At 47.1% G+C, this 23,800-nt stretch overlaps 1 protein-coding gene across 2 annotated transcripts in view; it reads right to left on the bottom strand.

Annotated features, from left to right (window-relative positions):
• Positions 1-23,506, bottom strand: part of LOC128876361 (myeloid zinc finger 1-like) — a 29,492-nt gene extending 5,986 nt beyond the window's left edge. The window contains exons 1-2 of one of the 2 annotated variants that reach the window (XM_054122671.1): positions 22,321-23,506; positions 672-1,787 (exon numbers count right to left, since the gene is read on the bottom strand). In XM_054122671.1, coding sequence (XP_053978646.1) covers positions 672-1,787; positions 22,321-22,423 — 1,219 coding nt within the window. In that variant the 5' untranslated portion in view covers positions 22,424-23,506. The remainder of the gene's footprint in view (positions 1-671; positions 1,788-22,320) is intronic. The other variant, XM_054122672.1, reaches the window with a different exon arrangement.
• Positions 23,507-23,800: the final 294 nt, after the last annotated feature.

Here is a 23,800-nt window from a genome sequence, read left to right as displayed (position 1 = left end):
GTTCCGCCTCCTTCACCTTCGCGAAAGGACGCGTTTGCGAAAAGTTAGGTGGCGTTAAAATAGATGCGGAACAGACGATACGTTAACGTGTCGTGATGAGTTAGAACGATGCAGCTAAGAAATGGACTTGCAGAGACCGGAAGAACTAGATTAGGATCGAAAGCTGAGGAGGAATGGATACGGGACGCGGGAGGGAGGCTCTATCTCACAGCTCACCAGCACGCTCGCGTCCAGCTCAACCGTTCTCACTCTTTGGTTGGCCTTGGCGGCAACGAGGCCGATGCTTCGATCAACGTTGAACGAATCCGCCGGGAACCGACGAGGGGAAAAAGCGGAAAAACAAGATGGATTATAAAGAACCAGAAAAAAAAAATATATATATATATATATATGAAACGAATGGATGATTGTTAGTACGAAGTCTGTCTCGACGAACGAAATAATGGCGATCGAGAAAGGCGTGACGGCAAAGGTGACGATATGGCGAAAGTATGAAATAGATGTATGCATATATATATCTATATATATATAGAATGATGCCAAGTGAAGAAACGATGACGATGGTGGCGGCGGTGACGGTGGTGATAGTAACGGTAAGAAACCGGTGAATGGGTCAGTGTGGTTGTGGTGGACGCCCTCTGGGAGTCTGGGAGGCAGAGAGAAATGCTCGCCTTGGTGTGTGCGGACGTGCTGATTCAGGATCGCCTTCTGACGGAAGTGTTTTCCGCACTCCGGACATTGGTATGGCTTCTCACCCGAGTGGATGCGCAGATGCTGGTTGAGGATCGCACGCTGCCGGAACGTACGCTCGCAGTACACGCAAGCGTACGGCTTCTCGTTCGCGTGTATGCGCAGGTGCTGCGTTAGGTGCGATTGTTGCCTGAACCGCTTCCCGCACTCTGGGCACCCGTATGGCCGACTGTCCGTATGGATCCGTTCGTGTTGGAGCAGTGTCGACTTTTGCTTAAAATCTTTCCCGCAGGTCAGACACTTGAACAATCGTAGATCGCTGTTCGCGCCCTTGCCCGACTTGCCGCTCTGCTGGACGATGTCGGGCAACCCTGTCCCCATGTTCGGTGCCCCGGGGCTGGCGTATTGATGAGCGTCCAAACTGGGCCCGCCGTCGCCTTGCCCGAGGGACGTCAACATAACCCCCGGTTGCTTTAGATAGTGTAACGCGGAGAAACCACCGGGTGTGAGCATGTGAGGTGGCACGGACGGCGACGGATGCGGCCTGGCCTCTTTGAAGTAGTGTTGCGGATACTGCTGCAGCTCTCCGGCGCCGGGAAAACAATCGCTTCGGTCTACCTCGTGCGGCGTTAATTGTTGTTGAGGCGAGTGATCCTGCTGCTGCGTCTGTTGCTGTTGCTGCTGCTGTTGAACCTGTTGTTGTTGCTGCTGTTGGACTTGTTGTTGCGTCTGCTGCTGCTGCTGCTGTTGTTGCTGTTGTTGCTGTTGCTGTTGCTGCTGCTGCTGCTGCTGCTGAGAGGTGGCTTGATTCGATTGTATATCGTCGTCGGGTGGGGTTAAGGCTTGAGGCTCGGGCGGTGCCGAGGGGTACGGTGAGGGCACGGGAGAGGCCAACGAAGGCGGGGGACCGCTTTCTCCCTCGACAGGGGGACCACAGGCCTGCTGTGGACTGCCGGACGAGGTGGAGCCTTGCTGTTGCTGTTGTTGCTGTTGCTGTGGGTACAGTCCCCCGTCCTGGAGAGATCCCGGCCCCGGGCCCCATTGCCCCTGGGGTCTCTCCATGTTGTCCTTGTATAATACGTAGGGCGCGCCAGTATCTGGAATCAGACAAGTCGAACGAACCTTTATCGATGCGTGCCCGTGAAAAGTAACAAGCGTCCGCCTGCTTTGTTTGGTAACGGGAGGTCGGTCGGGATTGGTCGATTCGCGCGGACGTAATCGTCGTTAACCCTGGGAGGACTTTTTCGTCGGATCTTGGTCGATCTAGTTTACTCCCGAGATTTCCATTCCTCTTCGCAAATTCGTAAATCGTCACCCACAGAAATCGAACTCGACAAAAGTCCTTCTAGGATTAAATTTTCAAGTTTTTTTCCTCGGTTATATATCAAAAACGGGGACTGTATTCCCGGAGCTAGATTTAACTGGGATTGCTCGGGGGCATACACCGATCGTACGCGTGATTTTATTAATTTTCCGGTCGCTAATAACCCGGTACATCGGATTGGAAACGGAAACCTGACTATATTATCGACACGCGCGAACATTACAAGTAACGATTGTATGGCGTACGATTTAATACGCTCGTAAAAATCGAGCCTGCCACGATCGATTTATAATACGGGAAACGACGCCGGTAACGAAGGTTCTCCATCACGGCGATCATCGTCGTCGTCGTCGCTGCAAGGAACGAGACAAGCCCTTGAATCGCTTCGATCGGCGACAGCTAATCGCGTTCCCTCTCCGACGAGAGACTTTCGAGCAAGTAAAACATTGTATCGGATCGGTTCGCCGCGTGTACACTTTCTACCACGTTGAATCGACCACGTTCCTGGTCACGCATGGTCAGATACGTCCGGTTCGAGCTTCGCAAGTTCAACGGCTGTTATGCAGGTCGGATGCACGCGGGATACACGTCCGCGCGAATGATTTATGAAGTGTTCCCCGTGTATCTGCGATGTCGAATCTCCCTGCCCTTCTGTTCGCGCGAAAAGTTTGCCTCGCCGTCTCCCTCGCTTCCCCTCCGAGCGTCGCGTTTCTCGCGATCGTGGGTGGCGATCTTTTCAAAAACGGTAGAACAGGAGAACGAGAACCGAGTCGAGCAGTTCTTACAGACCCTCTGGATATCGGGAACGATTCCTTTCGGTCCTGGATCTGGTAATCGTTGGTAAAGCTTGCCTGGCACGCCTGCCCTAGGCTAGAACGATTACCCCGGTAGTTTATCGGTACGCGATTAATTCCAACGCAGAATCTGCTCGACTAGTTTTACCGCTGACTTCGACTAGGAGATCCAGGCGGCTATCAACCATTCGCGATAATACATCTAAGCGATTCGAGAACTATAGCTTGCCCCTCTCAACTTTTCCAAGAGACGGGGAGAAAAACCAGGTGATTAAACGGCATCACGGAAGACCGAAATCGAACCGACTGCGAGCCAGCGAGCGTAGAATGGAGCTTCGTTATTGAATCGCTGGCGACACGCGTTCGTCGTAATCACGGCTAATCACGTACAGTCGCGTTACGAGGAAAACAACGGTCCGCGTGAGCGCATCTCATGATTATGGAATTCGTATTATGCAACGCTACACACAAAATATTCCGTTTTATCGGATTAATTACCTCGCTCTTTATTCCATTCTTTCGTTTATCCCGTCGGCCGGTTAACGTTACTCGCGTTCGCGTAACTCGATTTTCCTCTTTCAGGCATGGTTTTGTTTTTGTGTCGGGGGGGATGACGCATCGACGGATTATCTTTGTTCCTCTGTTTATTAATATCACGCACGCTTTCTTGCCCCCGATGCGCCGCCATTTGCGTCTAACTTTTTCGCTATACCCTCCCCGTTCCGTTCAAGGAAAGATAGGTATCTCCGCGGCGAGCAGCTTTTCATGCTTCGTTCGCGAACGATACGTTTCGGCAGCCACGGTGACGAGTGTTATCGAACCCAGGGGGCGGTAAAAGTTCTCAGGCAAGTCGCGCGATCGCGTTTGGGTGACTCGGAGAAAGGATGACTCCGAAGAAAAATATTTACTTATTACAAGATGACCAGGACCGATGGCAATCGAAGAAAATTCGCGCGAGGCGCGACCCGACGACAACAATTCATGTCGATCGTGTTAGAATTCACTTGGCGTTTACGAAACAAATTCGAGTTGAAGATATCTTCCGACGCGGACGAATGTTCGTCGCGCGTTTAAGCATTTCGTCGATTCACGAGCGAGACGGAACACGCGACGATCATTAATGCCGGCTCGTCTGCAGTTTCGCGGGCTACGCGATTAATCTGAATCGCACGAGCACCTTCCTCTTGAAACGTTGCTTTTTTCCCCGTGGCCAAATGGAAGGAATGACTTCGCTGTTTACCACGCTCGATTGTTATATGTGTCTTTTGATACGCCTGTCTGGCAACTGATGCACGCTCGCGATCGCGGACCGTGCTATCCGATTTATGTACCACGGAAATCTCCCAACTTTAAACCTGACTAATACCTTTTAGTCTTAACGGACCGTATATTTGTTATAGAAAGACTTCTAGGAAGGTGTTACTTAATTTCGACTGAATTATGACAGACATTACAACAATGTTCTACTTTTCTCGTTAGAGGGATGCCTTTAAAAAAGTTTTGAAACCGCTGTAAAATCCATTTTACACCGCGACATACGCGACATTCGACACCAATTCATCCCTCCCTTCCACCGCCCCCCACAGATTCTTTTCACTTCCTTATCGCGCGACGTCAGATTGATCGGTCGTATCTACATAATATTATCGCTTATTTATTCCGTCAGCCGTTGCTGAAACGGCTGTCGTATCATTAATTACGCTAATGAGTCCGGCGCGATCGTAGACGTATGTCTGTACATGTGTCCCCCGTATAATCAATAAACAAGTCGTACGATTTGCATTAAGGAGACGCGAGCCGGAAACTGGAACTCGCGGGTGGAATGATTCTTCCTCTCTCTTTCTATTTCTCTTTTTCACCTTGACGACATTCAAACGACTTCTCGAATTAAATCGATACGGACCCGACACTTTCGGGAATCGAGACGCGACGCAACCACTCGCGGTTATTTTTTAACTCGGCGAAGCCCTCTGAAATAAAGAGACCGAGAAAACGACCAGGAAAAGTAACGTTCGGACTCTTCGAATCAACCTCGTGTCGGAGTACATCGATCAATTTCTTTGCGACGTATTAATTCGCGAATGTGTTCTCGATCTCGTTGACGACAGCCGAGAATCTCGTCGGGCAACGTTGGTCAGGCGTCATTGGTGCGTGCAGGGGTCGTCTAACGGAAACGGGTTCCATTTTTCCCAATTTATCGATAAGCGATCGGGTTCGCGCCGACTAGTAGCCACTCGATAGTCTTAGTATTTAAATGACATTGGCAGCGAGCGCGCAGCCGTGCAATTTTAAACGAAGGCTTGCCGGCCGCGGCGAAGGTTGATATACAGATTTCGTGGTGAAGGTCGGTTTACAATATCCGGTATCCGAGGTTCAGTATTCCGAGAGTATCTATCCGTGCTTTCTCTTTGGCGTACGCCTTCTCCGCGATACATCAAGCCGCGCAAAAATAATTGCCCCCGTCCGACGGATAAAACAAATTTATCCGAGATTTTCACTTGGTTTTCTTGATATTGTCGTCGGTGAAACGAATCCGCGAATCGAGCTAACGATCGCGTGCACGCACGATTCGTCCAATTGGGGTGGCCGACATCGAAACAAAATGCTCGTCGATGGGTAAAACTCGCAATTATGCGGATCTATCGGTACAATTCCTTATTCCACTATCGCAAGGTGAAAACAATCGAACGATCGAACGATTTGAATGATACGTTTGAATAATCTTCCTATGTTTTCGCTATATTTGCCGCAGATCCATGCGTGTTAAAAATAATATAAAACTAAAAGTTGTCGTCGACGGCTACGTCTCGTGTCCGTTTCGCGAAGAATTCGCGGGTCGACGGTGTAAAAATAAGAATACGTCTCGTAAATTTAATTGCGAAACGACGGGAGAACAACGATATTTTCCACGTAGGTGGACACCTCGCGGTCGAAAAACAGGATTCGCGTTGGATGGCCGATAACGCTTCCTTCGACGTTGTTTTCTTACGTATTTGCCCAAGAGGTTTTAATTCTAAATCTCAATCGTCAAACATGTAGCACTCCTACCTGACAACCGAGAAATTAACATTTCTTAAATGACGTTTTTTTAATAATTTATAAAATGAAACCTCGTAATGGAGCCTAACCCCCTGTATAAATAATCATATACGTATATTCCAATTGTGGGGGTGTAGTATGCATGTACGCAACTACAGTACGGGTTAAGGGATCCCGAGGTACTCGAGCTATAGGAAGGCCATTAGGTTCCAACAGATACGAGAGTTAGGAGATACTGCAAACAGTATTGAGACCAATGTAAGAGCTATGTAAGACAGAGTAACGTTAAGTGTAAAACTGAAGTTTAAATCAGTTACACACTTTAATAAACCAAGCCAAGTCAGATTTTCAAAAAATCTTCAACTATTGCTTGCGATCGCGTCGTGCGTCACGCAACAGTACCTGTTGTACGTAATCGCGTGTTTTTGTATCAAGGGACAATCAAAAAGAGACGTATAGGTTCGCCGGGGAATCCCCACGCACGCCTCGCCCCAGACCCCTTTTTCTGGCTGACGTTTTAGCGTGCAACCGGTTTGCCGGCAAAGGAATTTCTACGAAATTAAACGTCCGCGATCAAAATATGACCCAGCTTCGACTGTCTCGCCGACAAATTAGATGGCCACCGTCTAGATCGCCGTATAAATAAATATTCGACGGAAAGCGAGTCGCAAACGTCGCATGATTTGCGAATTCGGTGAAAACGCGACGAAATGGAAAGGAACTCGGACTGGCGTCGCGGAGACGTTCCAGATGATGCTAGTCTCGGATCTCTGCGACCGTTGGCGTATTTTTCCTTTACGGGGTATAAAACGAACCTAATCGATAAGTCGAATCGGTTCTTGACGCGTTACGTAGTCTACGCGAGCAAGTCGGATAAAACATTTTCAACCCACGCAGTTGGAGCTGAACAAATTTTTCTTTTATTATCTTTTATTATTATTATTATTCTTCATTTATTAGCCTGTTTAGGAACAATTTATAACTAAGAAAAGGATTTCCTTTTCATACAAAAGCTTTATCTATTTCCCCAAATTGAGCCTGGTAATGCGGAGTCCAGAATTAAAAATCTTCCAAACAGATGCTGGAAATGGAACGACCTACACGTCGGAATCGTCGACGAATAAAGTAGAGGTGTATCGATACCTCATCTGGAGCCAGAGACCCGAGAGCATTATCACGGCGAGTGAAAGTCCGCTACGTCGTTATTCACGGCGAAATGCGTTCCACTTTTTTTTTAGCCGCGGTTCGAGGCGGCGCGAAGGGAACCAGCTCGTTTCTTAGAAGAGGGAACGCGAAGCGATCGACTCGTAAAAACGGCTCCATGTGCTCCAATCTGGACGTACGTGTGCGCGCGCGCGCGAGCTCACGTAGACAAAACAACGCCACCAGGCGATTTTATTGTCGTGAAAAGCCTGGTAACGACATTAGGCCGCGTTATTGGACGACCGTGTCGATGGTTCCATCGTAAAGAACCGCTGTTTTCTTCGAGTTCTTCTGCACCGATCGACCAACGACGCTTACGCTTACGTTAAGTCCCAACGACTCGCTTTTATTAACCCTCGCTTTCTCGTTGATCTTTACATACTACTCGTTCTTTGACGAGCCAGCTACGTACGATCGACTTAAAATGTCTCTAAACTCCGGTACGAGTTCCGGATAACAATCCATAGGCACTCGTTGGTTTGCATTGTTCTTCGGCAACGCTAGGGTGAACGTTCATCTTTATCTTTTTGATGAGTCGATTCGAGGTTCATTCAAGATTTACTCCTGAACGTGGTAAATTTTGTAAATGCAGAACAGTAGAGCTTGTTATCAGAAAATTCTCTTATCCAGCCACTTTTGTTTTCCCCACTACGTGTGACTAATGCAGTCAGACCTTTGCAAGTCCAACCTTTACTCCCCTGTGGAAATTCTCGATAATTGAAAAGATAAGCGAAAGTTAACTCGAAGCGGCGCGTACAGTCACTTGACGTCTACAACTCGATTTTATACAAATTGACCTTTACAATTCGTCGATTTCTAACGTCCTAGACATCAATCGGTCGTAATTCGTTTCTGTTTCCTTGGTATCGCGTTGATTCGTGCTACGTATCGATTCTTTCTCTTTGCAAATTATAGTTCCGCACTTTAAATATAAGCCAAAGCCAAGCCTTTGTAAATCTCGAAACTGACAAGTATTTTATTGGACGGATTATGGAATAGAGGGTTCATTAAATATCCAGGTGTTGACAGCGGTTTGTTTGCGCGATAGGAGTCAACAGCGCCGATGCAGGAGCTCGATTCGCTCGATGCGACGAAATGAAGCGTTTTTATTTCTCTACGGCCATTATTTCGATCATTTTATCGCGAAATCGTCGCACGTGGACTTGTGCGTCATGGTCTCCGGGGCCAGCGCAAACCGGATGATTTTTTAACGAGATTTTCGCCGGGAACGCGGTAAATTTGTCGCGGCATTAATATTTTCTTGCGTATCATTGATTTCGTAAATTTTTTTCTGCGTCCAGACTGGCGAGCGGGGGAGTTCCAATGCATTACGACCAGACACGATCAAAATTTTATTTGCTTAATGGAATTTTTTGTAATGGAAGCTTAAGGATCCATTTTTCTTTTCTGTGTTCAAGTATAGATTTATTTGTTAATATTGCTCAAATTTCCAAAGTTCATGTCGAGTACTTGTCGACGCGAAACGAGTCGATTTCCAATCGAACGATCGTTCGAACCGTGTTATTTTTCGCGGGAACGCAAAGGTCGCGCCGCAGTTAGCCGCAATCTTTTGGCGAATAGACGTTCATACGAGTTAACGAGATGAATTGGACAGTCAAACGAGGCGAGCCTTGAAACCGGCACACGGCGAATCGCATAAAACTTGCGGCAAAAGTTGCGCCTTGACCGCGACCGTCGAAACGAAATTATGTTTCGCATCGAGCGAGCAAATCCTCGTGGAAAGTTTTACCGGTCGTTTATCGTTCGAATGGAATTTCGTTATTTAAAAAATGACTGGTTCTCGAAAAGGAGAATGGGACGCGAACAAATTTCACCGCGAGCTCGCTCGACTTTGTTTTCCCACCTTGTATCGTTCGACGGTTTCAATTACCAAGCAAATCCTTGGAAGAATTACGTTCGCCCGCAGTTTTCCGTGAGTTTCCAGAACTCGTAGAATTTCCTATGGAAAACATTGGCTGAACGATAAGACCGGAGCTATCGTACCGCTTCGAAGAAGTTTACGTTCACGCACGATGCCCCTTCGCTGATTTATCGCCGGTCTACCGAGTCAGTGAGCGACAATAAACTTTTTTCTTCTATCTGGCTTCTTCTCTGGCCGTAATCGCGCATCCGCGAGGGCCGTTTTCTCGCCGCAGAGTGCACTAAGCGCGTTCAACCAAACGCTCCGGTCCCAACCGAGTCTCGAAAATTTCGTCTCCGAGCGAATTTTATATTCACGACCACGAGGGAACCTCGAGCGTCGCGCTCTTAAATGGATGCTCGGTCGTTCGTTCGAAATCGCGCTTAAACCGATTCGTCGCACGACAACTGCTCCGTATTTCTTCAATTCGTTTCTTCCATCTTTGATCAACCTTTGCCTCTTGTTCCACATCTTTTTAAGCTTGCGACACGATAAATAAATATTACTCCGCGAAGTTGCATTAACGAAAAAGAATGAATCTATATATTCGATAATGCAGGAAAAATTCCCGTTATAATTTCGAATGGTTTCCATATCAGCGCGCGTCGGGAGTGTAAAAAATCCTCGCTTTACTCATCGCCTTCATCCGGCGTTTCGTAGAACAACCGGCTTATGAATTATTCGTAAATATAATTACATCGATTTCGACGGTGCACACCTGCGCCCGATCGAACATGCCCGTTGCCCTTTTCGCAGCGTGCAACTATGTTACGCCTGTCAAGTTCATTGAATGCTAAACGTCGCGCGATAATTGCCATCGAGCAGACAAAGCAACCATCGGGAAAGGAATTTCGCGCGCGGATTAGAAAGCGTCCAACCTGACGACGAACGAAAAATGTAACCTTGCTGTCAACGAGGGAAAACTGGCACACTTGTTTCCCCAGGAAAAATGAAACAAATAGGAATCTAGCATCCAGATGCAAAGGAGAGCAGGTGAAACTCTGCCAAGTTCTACAGGTCCGTTGATAAAATATTCATTAATTAGAATATCCAGAGCAGGTTTTATTCGTATTACACCGGACGACAAACCTACGGGTTTTGGCTCGTTTCCGGGTCTTCCTCGACGGTATTCAATTTTTCTGGATTATAGATGACATTCTTCGTTTGTTTATATTTTTGTTGCTTAGGTATTTAAAATATTTGTAGCAATGTATATTAAAAGGTTTAGTTATAACACTGGTTGTCCTGTTACACTAGTTGAACAAATTGTCCGAGTCGCTAATTTTCTCATTTATCGTTTACCATTATATTCGTAGAATATCTTTCTCGACGAATTCTATAGGTTTAGAGTAGACGCAAATAATGTCCATCCGAGGTATCATATAAATCAGTTTCGAATCTTCAACCTCGGCGATAAAATTTCATCGTTGTCTCGTTGGGAAAGAAAGCGTGGAAAAACTGCTCGACGCGAGGGAACAGATTCTCGAGAAGCCCGAAAGAAGTAAACGTCGGAGAAATGGGAGGATTTTCGAATTCGATTTCCCGCCAGGACACGCGAGTCTAGAACCGCTTCTCGAGTCTCGTCGCAACGTAAGAAACGTCCCGTTTGACACAGAGCCCGCCTCGACGATATCGTTGAACTCGAACGAGAGAAAGGGAGAAAACGAAAGCTTCCCAAAGCTTTACAAAGAGCTTCGAGCGAGAGGAGGCGACGGAGACAGAGAAAAAAAGAAGAAGACGGCCACGATCATCTCCGAATTCGATTTTATACTCTGCGGAGAAGTTCGCGGTGCTCGAGTGTGTACGTTGCAGTGTAAGTGAATTGCACGCGCGGTAAACGCGGATTAAATCGGTCATTTGTAAACGAATGTATCCACATCGTGTACCCTCTAGCGTTGGTTAACTTTTATTGACCGCACCTGGTGGTATTTGGAGTAGTACGATCAAGGAATCTTGCGATCAACGGAATATGTATACGTTTTATACGTTTACCATATTACCGTAAGTCATACACCGATTAAATCCGCAGTCTATCGACAACAGTTTCCATTCGTCGTAACGTAGTCCACTCGCGATACGACACGTGTAAACAGGTTAAAATAATTCTACGAGCGCGAGCCCAAAGGAAAAATGAAAGCACAGTTTTCCACCAAAGTGCGAGCCAACGATGCAGAGTTCAATATTTCTTTCGGTACGAGTCTCGAGCCGGCATAGCAGGCGTAGCGTGGTTTCTCGACGACATCATTGATTTTTTGGAAATGACTGCGCGATTACGTAGCAGAAGGCGTCTTTACGATTTGTTTTGGCGGCGAGGAACGCGTAAAGAGAAACGAGGAGGAAGAAAGCGGCAATCGAACGGCGGTGGAAAGGGAAGCAGGCGAGGGGAAGAGTCGTGGGACACGGTAGGGGAACGGCGGCGAACGAAGGTGGATAGAGAGAGAAAGAAGGAAATGGCTCGTGGTTACGCATGCGCGCTTTTTTCGTCGGACAGCATTTTTAAAGATTTTTCCTCCCGTAGCAGCTTGCAGATTTAAGTCGCCGGGTCGATCCCGTCGATTCTCGAATGCCCCGAACCCGCCTGCACTTCGTTACAACGCGCGCGCCCGCCCCATTCCCGGCGACCAACGCGAGAATATATTTTTTTTTTCCGTGCCCGCGGCCCTTTAATCCGCTCCTTGAAATTCGTCCCGCGCAAGCCGGGCGCAGGCTGGATAACGTATTTGCGAAATGTGTCAGGATTCCGACGGTCTGCTATCGATTCGAAAGGCTCTTTCACCGACGAACGGAAAGCTGTTTGCACTCTTCAACGGGGAATACAGGGTGTTCCCGCCCGGCGCAAGAGGCCGAACTTTGCGAATATATCCCACTCGTTGTAACGATAAACAAACACCGCGGGAACCTGGGGGGGGGCACGCGAAATCCCTCCTTCCACGAAATTAAGGGGGTACTTTGTATTTTCATTTAGAGAAGAGATTCCCCTGTTCGCTGCGGATAACCCTGTACAAATATTCGGTTAAATTTTACTACGCGATATACGCCGAATCGCTACGTTTATCGCAATTACTTTGGGGCATGTAGTCGTAAAAGAAAAGATAAGAAGACCTCTCCGTGCAAAGTGAAACGCAATAACGATCAAATTATCAGCTTGTAAACAGCTCCAACAACAGTTTTGAATCTGCCGTACTCTGTTTCGACTGTATTTTTTACTACCAAGTAATTAATTTCTTCTTCTGCCAGGGCTAGGTAATATCTACTGTCGTCGATATCGACGAAACTCTAAAAAGTAACGAAACACATTCGTGCCATGCTTGTTTCTCCTATAATTAGCTGGATAGCTTTAATTCCGATCGAAGGGATCTAAATAACGAGAAATAGGGGCCTGCGTCGCATCAGATTATTTTTACTACGAACTAATTAATTTTTCGAAACGGAAAATACCACGAATATTACCTGCTATCTTTGATAACGACGGAACTGTTTCCCCCCATAATTAGTCGCATAGCAACAATTCTGATCGACGAGATCTAAATGACGAGAAGTGGGGGACTGCGTCGGATCGGACTACTTTTTCGATAATTGGCGCGTCGACTCGCGTGTCTTAACGAAGACCCAATTAAGTCCAAGACGCATAAGAGCACGCCCCGGTAGCTACGGGGGATGATAGAGTTTACGAGGGACTCGAGTTCGTTCAGCCGCTCGCAAAATCGCGAGCAACTAGAATGTCTTTGCTTGAAAGTCCGCTGGCGCTTAATTGACCGAGTGAAAGCGACTTTGTGGCCACTCAAAGTGAAGGCGCTGTCTCGATATGCGTGCAATAAAAGAAAACATCGGATGTTGCGTCCAGGAGAAAACCCGATCTCGCCGATATTAGACGCCCCATTTCCTCAGTTGTGGGCAAATTGTTCGTCGCGTGGAGATTGGAGAATGTTTCTCATTTTTTTTTGCTCCAGAGCTCTTTACTTATTCACCCGAAGGTTATCGAATTCGCGTGGTGGATTATTCGGTAACGTTGCTAATTGTTACAAGAACGATTTGGCCGACGGGGGAGGAGATCCTTTTCTTTTGCGATACACTGCAATGCAGAAAGATTAATTATACGAGATGAAAGGATATATTACGTATGTCTTCTCATAGAAAGACAAATTTTATGGCCACTAAAATTCACACAGATGTATCGCAATAGAGTTCAGGTTGAGGACTTGGAAGATTGCTATTTCAACTCACGAAAATCCACTATTCGTAAAAATATGAAATTGCATGAACATCCGCAGTCTAGCTATCAGAACAGCTCTGCAACAAGATTAGCAATTTTTGTTTTCAATACCCTTTCGAAGCTACCCTCGTCGCGGTTCTCCCGTAAGTGGTAGCGAATCCACGCGTCGGACGATGCAAGCTCCCGTGGTTGCCGATTCAGAAGCGCATTCCCGATGCAATAACTCATTCCTATTGCGAACGTAGAGCGCAAGCATTACCAGGGTAGAGGTTAATTGAATGGACAAACCTGATGCTTTCACTCGGTCGGGCGGACGCGTCAATGAACTTTTTTCTGATTTCCTCCCTCTTCTGTTTATCTTTTTCTTTGTTTCGCGAGACCGATCGCTGCTCTCGAGCAGGGAAAGGAGCTTGCGTCGAAGCGACGATTCCATCATAGAGGACGCGTTACTCCACTGGCTACGTGCGTCACCCTTTGTCTCTTCGTTTCGGTCGCGTGTTAACTGTTTGCAGCGCGGTGGCTAGCTCGTCCGAGCACTGGAAAATATCCGTTCGAGTGGTTGGTATCGGTGATCGTTACCTTTCGAGAAACTGCCTATCACTGTCTTTGCACGAGTTGTCTCGATGTTTCCTTTGTTTCGACGATCTTGAATCCTGCTGGTCCACTTTTATATCATTCCGTCGATCTTCAGAATTTCACGAGGAAATTGCCTAAATTCATTTTTCTCCAAGTCTTCTAATTAATTCTAGTAAATCGACTTCACTTATGAAAGTGCTATTTCGGTAATAGAGACCTGACGAGGAATTTTCGTTAACCTAGCGTTAAACAAAGTCTCGGCAAATGTCTAGTAAACTAGTGGTGATTATCGTGCTTTGAGTTAATGAATGTCGTCTCTCTTTCGAAGAAGAAAAAAAAAATGATAAAATGACCGCGCTTTTTCGGCCAAAGATACCCTTGACTCGTCGAGATGTAGCACCATGAATTTGCATAGAGCGAATTTCGTCACCGAAGTCGCGATCGCGGGATCGCTGCGATAAACTGACCTTAATCTTCTCATAAAGTTTTCATGAGCGTTAAAGCGACGGCAACCGTGGCTCCTGTACGTGTTGCTCCAAGTTGCGAAAACACGTCTTCCTATCGTTGCATCGCAGAAGAACGCGAAACGCGGGACCGCGACGTCTCTCGACAAGGTTGCGAGGATAAGGGTTGTTGTAACCTAATAAATTTCAAGTTCGATTTCTTGCAATAAATAAGGTTCCAACTCTACGCAGCATGTCTTCGTCTCTACTACACCCTCGCTCGAGCAACCCTCTCTACTCGTCGACACTCGTGCAGAGAATTCTCGCGTAACCTAAAGTATCAAAGTCTACGCCGGTCTCTAAGCAAGAGTATCCGTATCAAAGGTCAACGCTTTGTATTTTCCCGTGGACTCGACGCTATCTAGAAAATTTATACGGCGACGTTAATTGCAAATATTTTATTTCCCGACTCCGAACATCGGCTGCTCAACGTGCGAGCTCGTTTAACACCGCGCGGACTTTTCTCGAGCTTTCGCGAAAGCTCCGAACAATAGACGCATTCTGGCGCCGTTTTATCGCTAAACTTAGCCGGCTACGTGCGATCGTTCCGACATTAAAAGGGACTTATGAATGATTCCTTGTAAATCATCGTTTCGTCTCGGGTGTTGCGAGTCTCAATCCGCGATAGCTCACGCGTGTGCGCGTGTACGTCTCTGAACTGGACGAGGTCAGATTTCTGTTTGTACAGAATTCGATCGGAGTAAGTCGGTTGTTGTTACATGTAAACGCTCCTTTATCTTTCGTCATTGTAGTTCGATAGAAATAGAAAGAGGACGTCGGTCAGGTAGATAGTATTTCACAGTAAAGATTTTACAATTTACAAAAATTGCCAAATGTTTCAAGGATTATCAACGTGATCCACGTTTAACCCATCCACTACTTTAGAATATTCTGACCGCAAAGATTCGATACGGACGTAGTAATCTAATTTAAAGATTAAATTGGCAGTTTTAGAGAAAAAATATTATTGTATAAAATCTTCTTTCATCCTTTCTAATAATTCCTAACTCAACTTGTAGCGCAAACTACGAGATATCTCGACTGCCGGGAATGAATGGCTTACTCGACTACAGACCTCGTACTTTCCCGCTTTTATTGGAAGTAAAGGGAGTTTAAAGAACGCGTCATCGAATGCAGATGGACGGAATTTCTACGTGAAACGCTTCGGGACTTCTCGCAGGATTAACCCGTCTCGCGAATTCCTCCAAAAAATGGAGCAAACGGAGACGGTAAAAAGTTATCGATGAACTACCTTTTCTACTTCTCCCAACAACGCGAAAGTTCCGATATACCCGGTTCGACGACCCCGCGAGTGCACGACTTGAGCAAAATTCGGTCCCAACGAGGTAACGATGCCACTCTCCTTTTTCTCTCGTTGCGACACCCTCGTTAATTAGGCTATCCTAAGGCGTTCAACGCAGCGAGATTCGAGGGTTCCGGTAGTACCTTAACCTTTCGGTTTTCATAGGCACCCACGGATTCCGTGTCCTACTTGGCCCTCTAATTAAGCAATTCGGTATATACTCAAAAACTTAAAAACACCCATGGTTTCACGCATTTCCTTCCTCGGAGAGGTAGACGTTAACAAAATCATCCATAACTTTAGACTCCACATTTATTTATTATGTAAAATAAACATTCGATACGAGTGTCACCGTTGATGTCTCGTATATGTATTTTTGAACTTGTGTACATTCTTATCCATTCATCTATACTTTCATCAGCCATAAGCGCATAAACATCCATTCATCTATCGATACAACGAAGCGATATCCTGCTCGCGAGACAACTGATAATTTCCCACGAATCCGATATTACCCCTCGCTTATTCGTCTTGCAGGTGTTACGATCGAGTCGCCTCTCGACTGCTCCTTTCAACGAGAGAAAAACAAAAAGTAACGAAGATATCTCGCGCCTTCCCAGCCGGCGAACAGTCGGGGCGTTATCGGCTAAACGGCCATTTCTATTTCTTCTCACGACGCGAAAGTTCAATATGCCCAGTCGCGTGCAGCCGCGGGTATTGTTATCCGCGTACGATTAAATCAGCCGCGTTCCCGGAGAATCTTAAACGGTGCTGCGAACGGACTCGCCGTGGCTGCGCAAGGACGCGACGAAATAACCGATCCTCCGTCGATTCCAAATGGGAATGAGCCGCGTCGCGTCCGGTGTACCAACGAGGGGACCACATGCGCTATTCAGAGTCGATCTCAATGAAACTCCGTAAATAGGTAGGGAATCGAATAACATTACGCCCGTGCTCGGCGGTTTGCGAACCCAGTCGATGGTTACGAGGATATTTAAGAGGGCGAGCCATCGTGGATGCGCGAACATTTTTTTTCCAACTCTTTTCGCTACACGACACTACAGCTATAATTTTCCAAGGAGACTTCTCTCCTTAAGTTCGGGGCACTTAGGAGAGAAGATGCTTCGCAGGAAGCATCGATCGTAGAATCATCGACACCTCGTTGAACGTTGCTCGTACAGCAGAAATGTATAATAGTGCCACTACTTCTGCCTTACTTGTTGCTTAGAGACCACCTCCCTCTCCGTTAGCCTCGATCCTCGCGGCATTTGAATAATAATCGAGGTTTCACCGCATATCTGACCAAGGAACCCAACTTAGGATGTTTCTAGTGACGTCCCGAGGAACTCGCGGTCCACAGCCCTCGGCGACGTTGGATTGTCGCGGATTAGTTCGAGGACGTCGGTTTGTTCTCCATCGACTACGTTTTGAGGGGTCGGACAGAGCGAGGGGGAAAAACCGTATTGGCAGGACGCACACTCAGGAGTTAAAATCACTCGCGGGGGCTCGCGGAAAACATTCATTTGCAAGAGCAAACATTCCCCGCTATTTATCGAGTGTCAGAGGGAATACCTGCGGCCCATTTTCGTATCGAGCGCCGTAGGGACCCGGCGTAGCGGCGGCGCAGAAGCCAAAGAGACGAAAAAACACGAATCGAGCGCAACAAAAACATAACTTTCCGCGATGGCGGCGCGAAGGGTGCTCGAGGAACGAGTGGTCCTTCTCTAGTATTCCATCGGTGTTATAGAGCTCGTCAGATCGAATGTTTGTTTTCAGAAAAATAGACAGAAACGAGACGGGGCGCCGCTGTTAACGGTGCTAGCCCCGTGTAGTACGCATTGAGCGAAGCCCGAAACCGTCGCGCGAGTTTTATTTTATTCTTTTTTTCGGCTTTGTCCCATCTTTTATTATTCCGACCCCGTAGACGCTTTGTTTTTTAATACTTGTGCCCGTCCACCGACGCTCTACGACGAGCCAGACCCTCGTTCGCCATCGATCGCGTCTTTGGACTACTTCGAACCGAAGATGAGCAAGCCTTATTCACGGTGGCTGACGCTACTGCAATTATTTATTTTCGATGCTGTCCCGACCCAAGTTACGGCAGAAAAATAATTGAAACTTAAATGAAAGTATGTTTTATGTTCCGAACGGTGTAACATGTATATTATCGTTGATATTTCATTTTCATTTGCTACAACTGCATAAACATCCGCGGTCTACTTCTGACACCAGGAACCCCCGGTACGTTTAAGAGAACTTTGATGGTCTGGCTGTAATTGAAGCCCATTACCAAACGGATAGGGTATAAAATGAAGTCACGGCATTTTATCAAAAATGTTCCAATTGACACCAGTCATCCCCGCGACAGTCTTGTCCGCTGAACTCCGTCCTCTCGCCTCGCTACACCACGTAATGAAACGTTTCCCGAACTCGCGTTCCGTTATTCATTGTTGAATATGACGAACAAAGTCGTTAAAAGGGGGAAATAAAAAAAAAAAAAATACAAGAGCAGCAGTCGTCGCGGCGCGCATCGACTTTCAATCCGGGCGAGGTTAAGCGAGATCATGGAAGCGGATAGAGTCTTGGCACCGTACGAACGAAGATAAATCAACGATTTATTCCGTTCGGCTCGCAGTAGCCTAGCGAGCCGTTCTCGCCGGGATCCACGACGTCCGTGAACAACAGAATCCCGCGAGAAACTCTGAATCGGTCTCCTCATCGAGCGATCGCAGATTTTCCGCGCGCAAACACAGGCCTGTTCTCCCGCGTCGATTCTTAACGTTCCCGTTGATACGGAGCAACGCTCGCGCTCTTATCGTCAGAAGTCACACGATAAACCCGTCGTCGTTTATTCTCCAAATATAAGCTCGCGTCGCCGCGAGTTATTCAACGAAAAAAGCTGCCAGCGTTTTGTCGTTGAACTTTCCGCGGGATTAGTTTGTAGCGGATCGAGTTTTCTCGATTTCGATACGCGGCTACCGAACGCACCTGCGCCAAATTTCATGTTTTCCTTGCAAACTATCGCGGAACGGCAGGAAAGTAGATGAGAAACGCGAGAAGGGAAATTATATTAGTGTTACTGTTCGAATCAACGCTAATACTTTGTTGTCTATTACCGAGACGGTATTAAAATGTTATTAAATTTAATTATACGTGTAACCACTACCGCTCAACGACAATTTAAATGTTTTGAAAAGAACGTAATCACCCTGTCTTTTTACAATCTTTCCCCATCTGCGATACGAACTTACGAGATGACCTGATAAACTCAGGCAAAAATGAAGAAGCAGAGCAAATATCCAAAGGGACAGGGTCTCCTAAACGTATTTCTGATGTCACAACATATCGTGTAAAGTCTCGAATAGGAGCTGCAAAAGTGTCGCCAACTATCGCGCGTCCATTCGTCGAGAAAACGAGGAACGATCGTCGTACGATATCGATCGAAAAGTTTAGCGTGATAAGTACCTCTGAAATAAGCAAAGTTCCACAGACCGATCATGTGTAGCTCCGGTGGGTCCAAGTTGGAAAGCCGGTTCAGCGGGGCTAAACGAAAACCAATCGTTTTATTCGGCGCGATTGACTTTATACTGTCCAATAACGATCCCGGGATCACCAGCCGATATCCTCGTCATGTCAACCAGCGAAAATGATCCTGTTTCGATGACGATGCCGAAGAGAAATATCGCGATAAACCTACAGCAGAGATAACGTTCGCTCTTGCCGCTCGATAGGCCACCCTCCTCCCTCTCTCATTCTTTTTTTTTTTTTTTGTTTCAAACTAGATTACAATTCGACGCTTCATAGAACGGAAACAAGAGAATCAATGTGCGCCCGCGCCGTTTCATTCCCGTCTCTGCGGATAGATCTCTGCATCAGGTGCGCATCGTTCCTCGAGGCTCGACGGACGTTGATGTCCCGTCGTCGGTAGCAAAGTTGTTGCTCCCGGTTGGCAAACTATCACGCGCGTAAACAACGTTTCAACGCCGGTGGTTTCGCACTCTTGAAACCACCGGTCGCGCCGCAGAACAAAGCGAGCATTAAGGCGTAAACTACCCTGACCCTCTAAAAATAGGCCGAATTTTGAGAAGTTTCAACTAGGAAACCATGTTGCGCGGAAAGTTTGAATTTCAACGTGTACCCTCTCGAGTACATCGTATAAAGTTTTCATTAAAATTATGATTGAAGAAGATTCAATTTCCCACCGTTAAAATTGTTTCGACTTCGCTAGTTGCTCGTATTTAAAAAATGTACGAAGGGTTGAGACGGAACACGCGAGCCTCGAGGATATGCAAACACGACCGGATGTTTAAGCGACAATCGTTAGTAATCAACACTCGAGCAGACTCTTCCGATCGCGATTCGTTTGTTCGACAGTCTTGGATAACACTATTTGCCTGCAAAAAGTATCGTGTACGCAACTGGTCACTGATCTCGTTGTTCACGTCTACGGTAGCTAATACGGAGCGGATTCTCTCACGATCCAACGTTCTCGATCGGCAGCTCGTATGAAAGATGAGCAAAATTTTCGTCTACGTACAAATTTCGAATGAGAAAGGAGCCAACGAAGTTTAAATTCTGTTTAGTATTATACTCGTACAATTTCTATAATTATCAGATACACTTGTAATCTGTTAGAAAAACAACAAGGAAAATTTATTAGCTATAATTCTGCTCATCCCCAGCTGGTATTCTCGATCGCCGATCATCGTTGGGCACAGTCGATCTCACGCGAGGGCCCGTTTTCTCGGTCACGAGCGGCACGATCGTCGCAAGTTCTCCTCCATCAGCGAATGTTCACCTTGACCAGACCTGTGTGGTCGCGAATCGACGCCGGCGGACACGAGCGTGCACGCACGCGGCTGGCTGCGACGCGTTAACTCGATCGGAACGATCGGTATCCGAAAGAATCGCGAGAGAAATCGTCGCACAAACACCAGAGCGTAGATGAAGAGTGCTGCACCTCTCGACGATATTCAGTTTTTCCTTATTCTTTTTTGTTCATACAATCGTAATAGCTACAACAAGATACAATTGATCCGGTAGTTAGATTAGAAATGTAACAACTACACGCAATAACTCGATGTACCTAATAGAAATCAATTCTTGTATCTCCAGAGTTGGAGTACAAAAAGAGTTCGATTAGAATGTTTGGTTTCGAAGCAACGAATTGCTAAACCTTGTCGAGAAGGAAATAGTAGCTCGTTTACATTATTATCAACGTGCAAAGTAGCGATACTATTGGTTCGTGCCTCTATATATCGTCGAAACGTATTAAAACGTGAGGTACAAACGTGGAAAGGTACAGCACACTTCGCTACTCACGAAAAACTTATTTCTCCCGGAGAGAGCGTTTCGTCACTCTGCACTGGCGAGACGATAATTTCAGAGGCGATTAGATGACCCAACGCCGACGATAGTAACGAGACCGTATTTTGCGGATCAGCATACCGTCCTGCTCGCACTCTCGTTCGTCCATTGGTTCTCTCTTTCCTTCCGTTTCTATCTACCTCCCACTCCTCTCTTCTCTCGTTCGCTGTCTATCTCTCCCTTCTCTCACTTTTTCCTCTCGCGCGTTTTGCAAATCGCTCGAGCAGACGATCGCAACGGACGACGGATACCGAGATTCTCCACGGGTTCCCCTTGTCGTTCCTTTCTTTATCTTTCACGATTCATGGACCCCCGAACACTCCCGTCCCACTCTCCTAACTAAGCATTCTGTTGTTGTGTTTCTTCGCATTGACCGCCTTCTGTTCTACCATACGGTCCTCTCGAAGAACTTGAACCGCGCGATCGAGTTCTCAGCTGTCCACGGATGAGAAATGAGGAATCGAAATATAGAAAGTTATTGTTATCTCGAGAGAGTACCCCAAGAGAGTTTGTTTACGCTATTACTTTTAAACATACTCCGTTCTACGAATAAACCAGTTGCTTTGATCTACCATCGTTTTATCCATTCGTGCGTTACCGAGTATTTGCAGTTTTGGTCGCGTTATAAGTCGAATTTTAATTTTGATCAAACGCGCAACGGGAAGACGGTTATCTTTCATTCGTTATGCAAAATTGGAATCAAGATAAGGATATCGGGCACCCTCAACGGAGACAACTTTTTTGACAACGCGACGCATCGACGATCATCCGTCCAAGCTCTTGACCTTGTCCAGCGCAACTTTGGTAGCGATCGGACGAGAAGAATCGGACGCGTTTAGCGCGACACACAGCCACGAGCTCGAGCACTGTTTTCACGACGGCTGACGACGCTCGGCGTGGTTCGCGGTAGCGTGCGTGGAGCGCACACGAGTTTAGAACCGGGCACGTGTCTAGCCAGCGGCGTGTTTTAATCGGTGTCGGAAGAGCACTTCTGCTAGTGGGTGCCGGCTCAACTGTCTGCCCGTTTCACGTATGTACTCTCTGCACGTTCTATGTGTATGCACGCGTGTGTACATTGCGAAGGAGGTGGTGCATCAGGAGGGAGAGAGATACGGGGCGAGGACGTGTGTGCGTGTAAGAGAGACCAACAGCCTGGAAGGAGGGAGGGCGGGAAAATTCGAAACCGCGCGTACACACAGCGCGCGCTTGCGACGACGTCGTCGTTTTGGCAAAACGTGGACGACGCACAGGTGGCCAAGCGGCTGCGTGCGCGATTTCGATTCGAATCGATGACGAATCGGAAGGAACAACGAACAAGTAAACGACGATCAACGGATCAAACGTCAACAGCGCGCAGTCCCATGAATGACTCACGGCGGGTACTCACCGGAGTTGTAATATTCCTTAAAGTAGCGTGTCGCCGCACGCTGGACGATCGAGTAATACAAGTTCACGTACGACGTCGACTGGTTCTGTGCGGAGAGCGCCATTTACACTGTTTTTGGTCGCGCGTGGATCACCGTGTATTTATTATTTTATACTATAGATGATACGTATATTACGTATCTTCGTATCGTATCTTTATATATATATGCTTGTATATGTACGCGGGTGGTTACGTATACAACGCATGTAGAATTCGACGCGACGCACGTTCGCGTTATCACGGGCGGCGGGCAAAGATGACGCGGATGAACGACAAACGCGCGAAACGTGTCCCGATCGTTGGCTTGTTTTTTTTTTCTTTTTTCTTTCGCGTGTGCGTGCGATTTTTTTTAAATTCTTCTCTTTAAACGTCGCGATCCCTCCTGTGATCGTTCTGGTTCCGCGCGGCCGTGAAAAACTTTTGGAAAACTTCTCCTCTCCGCCGTACCGCCGGTGTCCTCCCTTCTCGATATTTACGTTCAATCCGTTTATGGCCTTCGAGCAGCGAGACGGTCTCGCGTGCCGGCAAGAGGCCCGCGACTTTAATCCTCGGCACACTCGCTTTCGGGTTACCCGCGCCGGTAGACACAAACTCGGTAGACTCGGCCTGAGCCCCCCCGAGTAACTCGCCAAGACCGAGACACTGGCGAGCTGCAGCGTTGCCACACTTCCGTCGCCGCGGTGCGCGGCCGCGGAGTGGGGATTTCTGGACTGGTTCGGGTTGGGTTTGGGATGGTAGACACCGTCGTCGGGAGAGGACGAGCGGAGAAGGTGCCGGCGTCGGGCGAGTGGTGATGGTGGCAGGGGCGGATTCACGCGACTCCGGGGGCTCCTACGTCGCGCTATTGCACACGTTCGTTCTCTCGTACCGTGATCGAGGCGGGAGACCCTCCTAGCACTTCATTTTACGTCGACACTCTCCTTTCAATTAATTTATCATCGATTAAAAAGCCCCACGAGTGTGTAGAATATCGTTAACATGTCGACTCTTGATCTACAATTACTGCAATTAAACTTTAACACTAAAACTACTTCAAGACCAGTCTTCCATCGAATCGGTCGTTCGGATTAGATTCAGATATACGACGAATCGTTGGGAATAATAATAACGTGTTTGACTACGAATCGATTTTCACAAAAATTTATCATTTTATGACTGATTTCGTTGACAGTGATTTACGAAAAGATCCTTGAAATTTGGCATCTTCCCTCATTTCAGTATCTACCATACAGATTTAGCTTAAAGATTTCAAAGGATGTAGAGACACGGTTGGTAATGGGTAAAACGATTTTTGGAGTAAATTTTGTAGAAGTGAGCATCTCCATCGTGTGGCCCGACCACTCTGCGGGACGCTGGTACCAGTTAAATTGAGGTAGCGTGACAGACAAAATTTTGAACGGATGTTCGCATGCAGACGATTGCCGGTCAACGAGTTCTTGAT

The sequence above is a fragment of the Hylaeus volcanicus genome, chromosome 5 (assembly GCF_026283585.1).
Source record: "Hylaeus volcanicus isolate JK05 chromosome 5, UHH_iyHylVolc1.0_haploid, whole genome shotgun sequence".
Classification (NCBI taxonomy): Eukaryota; Metazoa; Arthropoda; class Insecta; order Hymenoptera; family Colletidae; genus Hylaeus; species Hylaeus volcanicus.
This window is presented reverse-complemented; position numbering and strand designations above follow the sequence as displayed.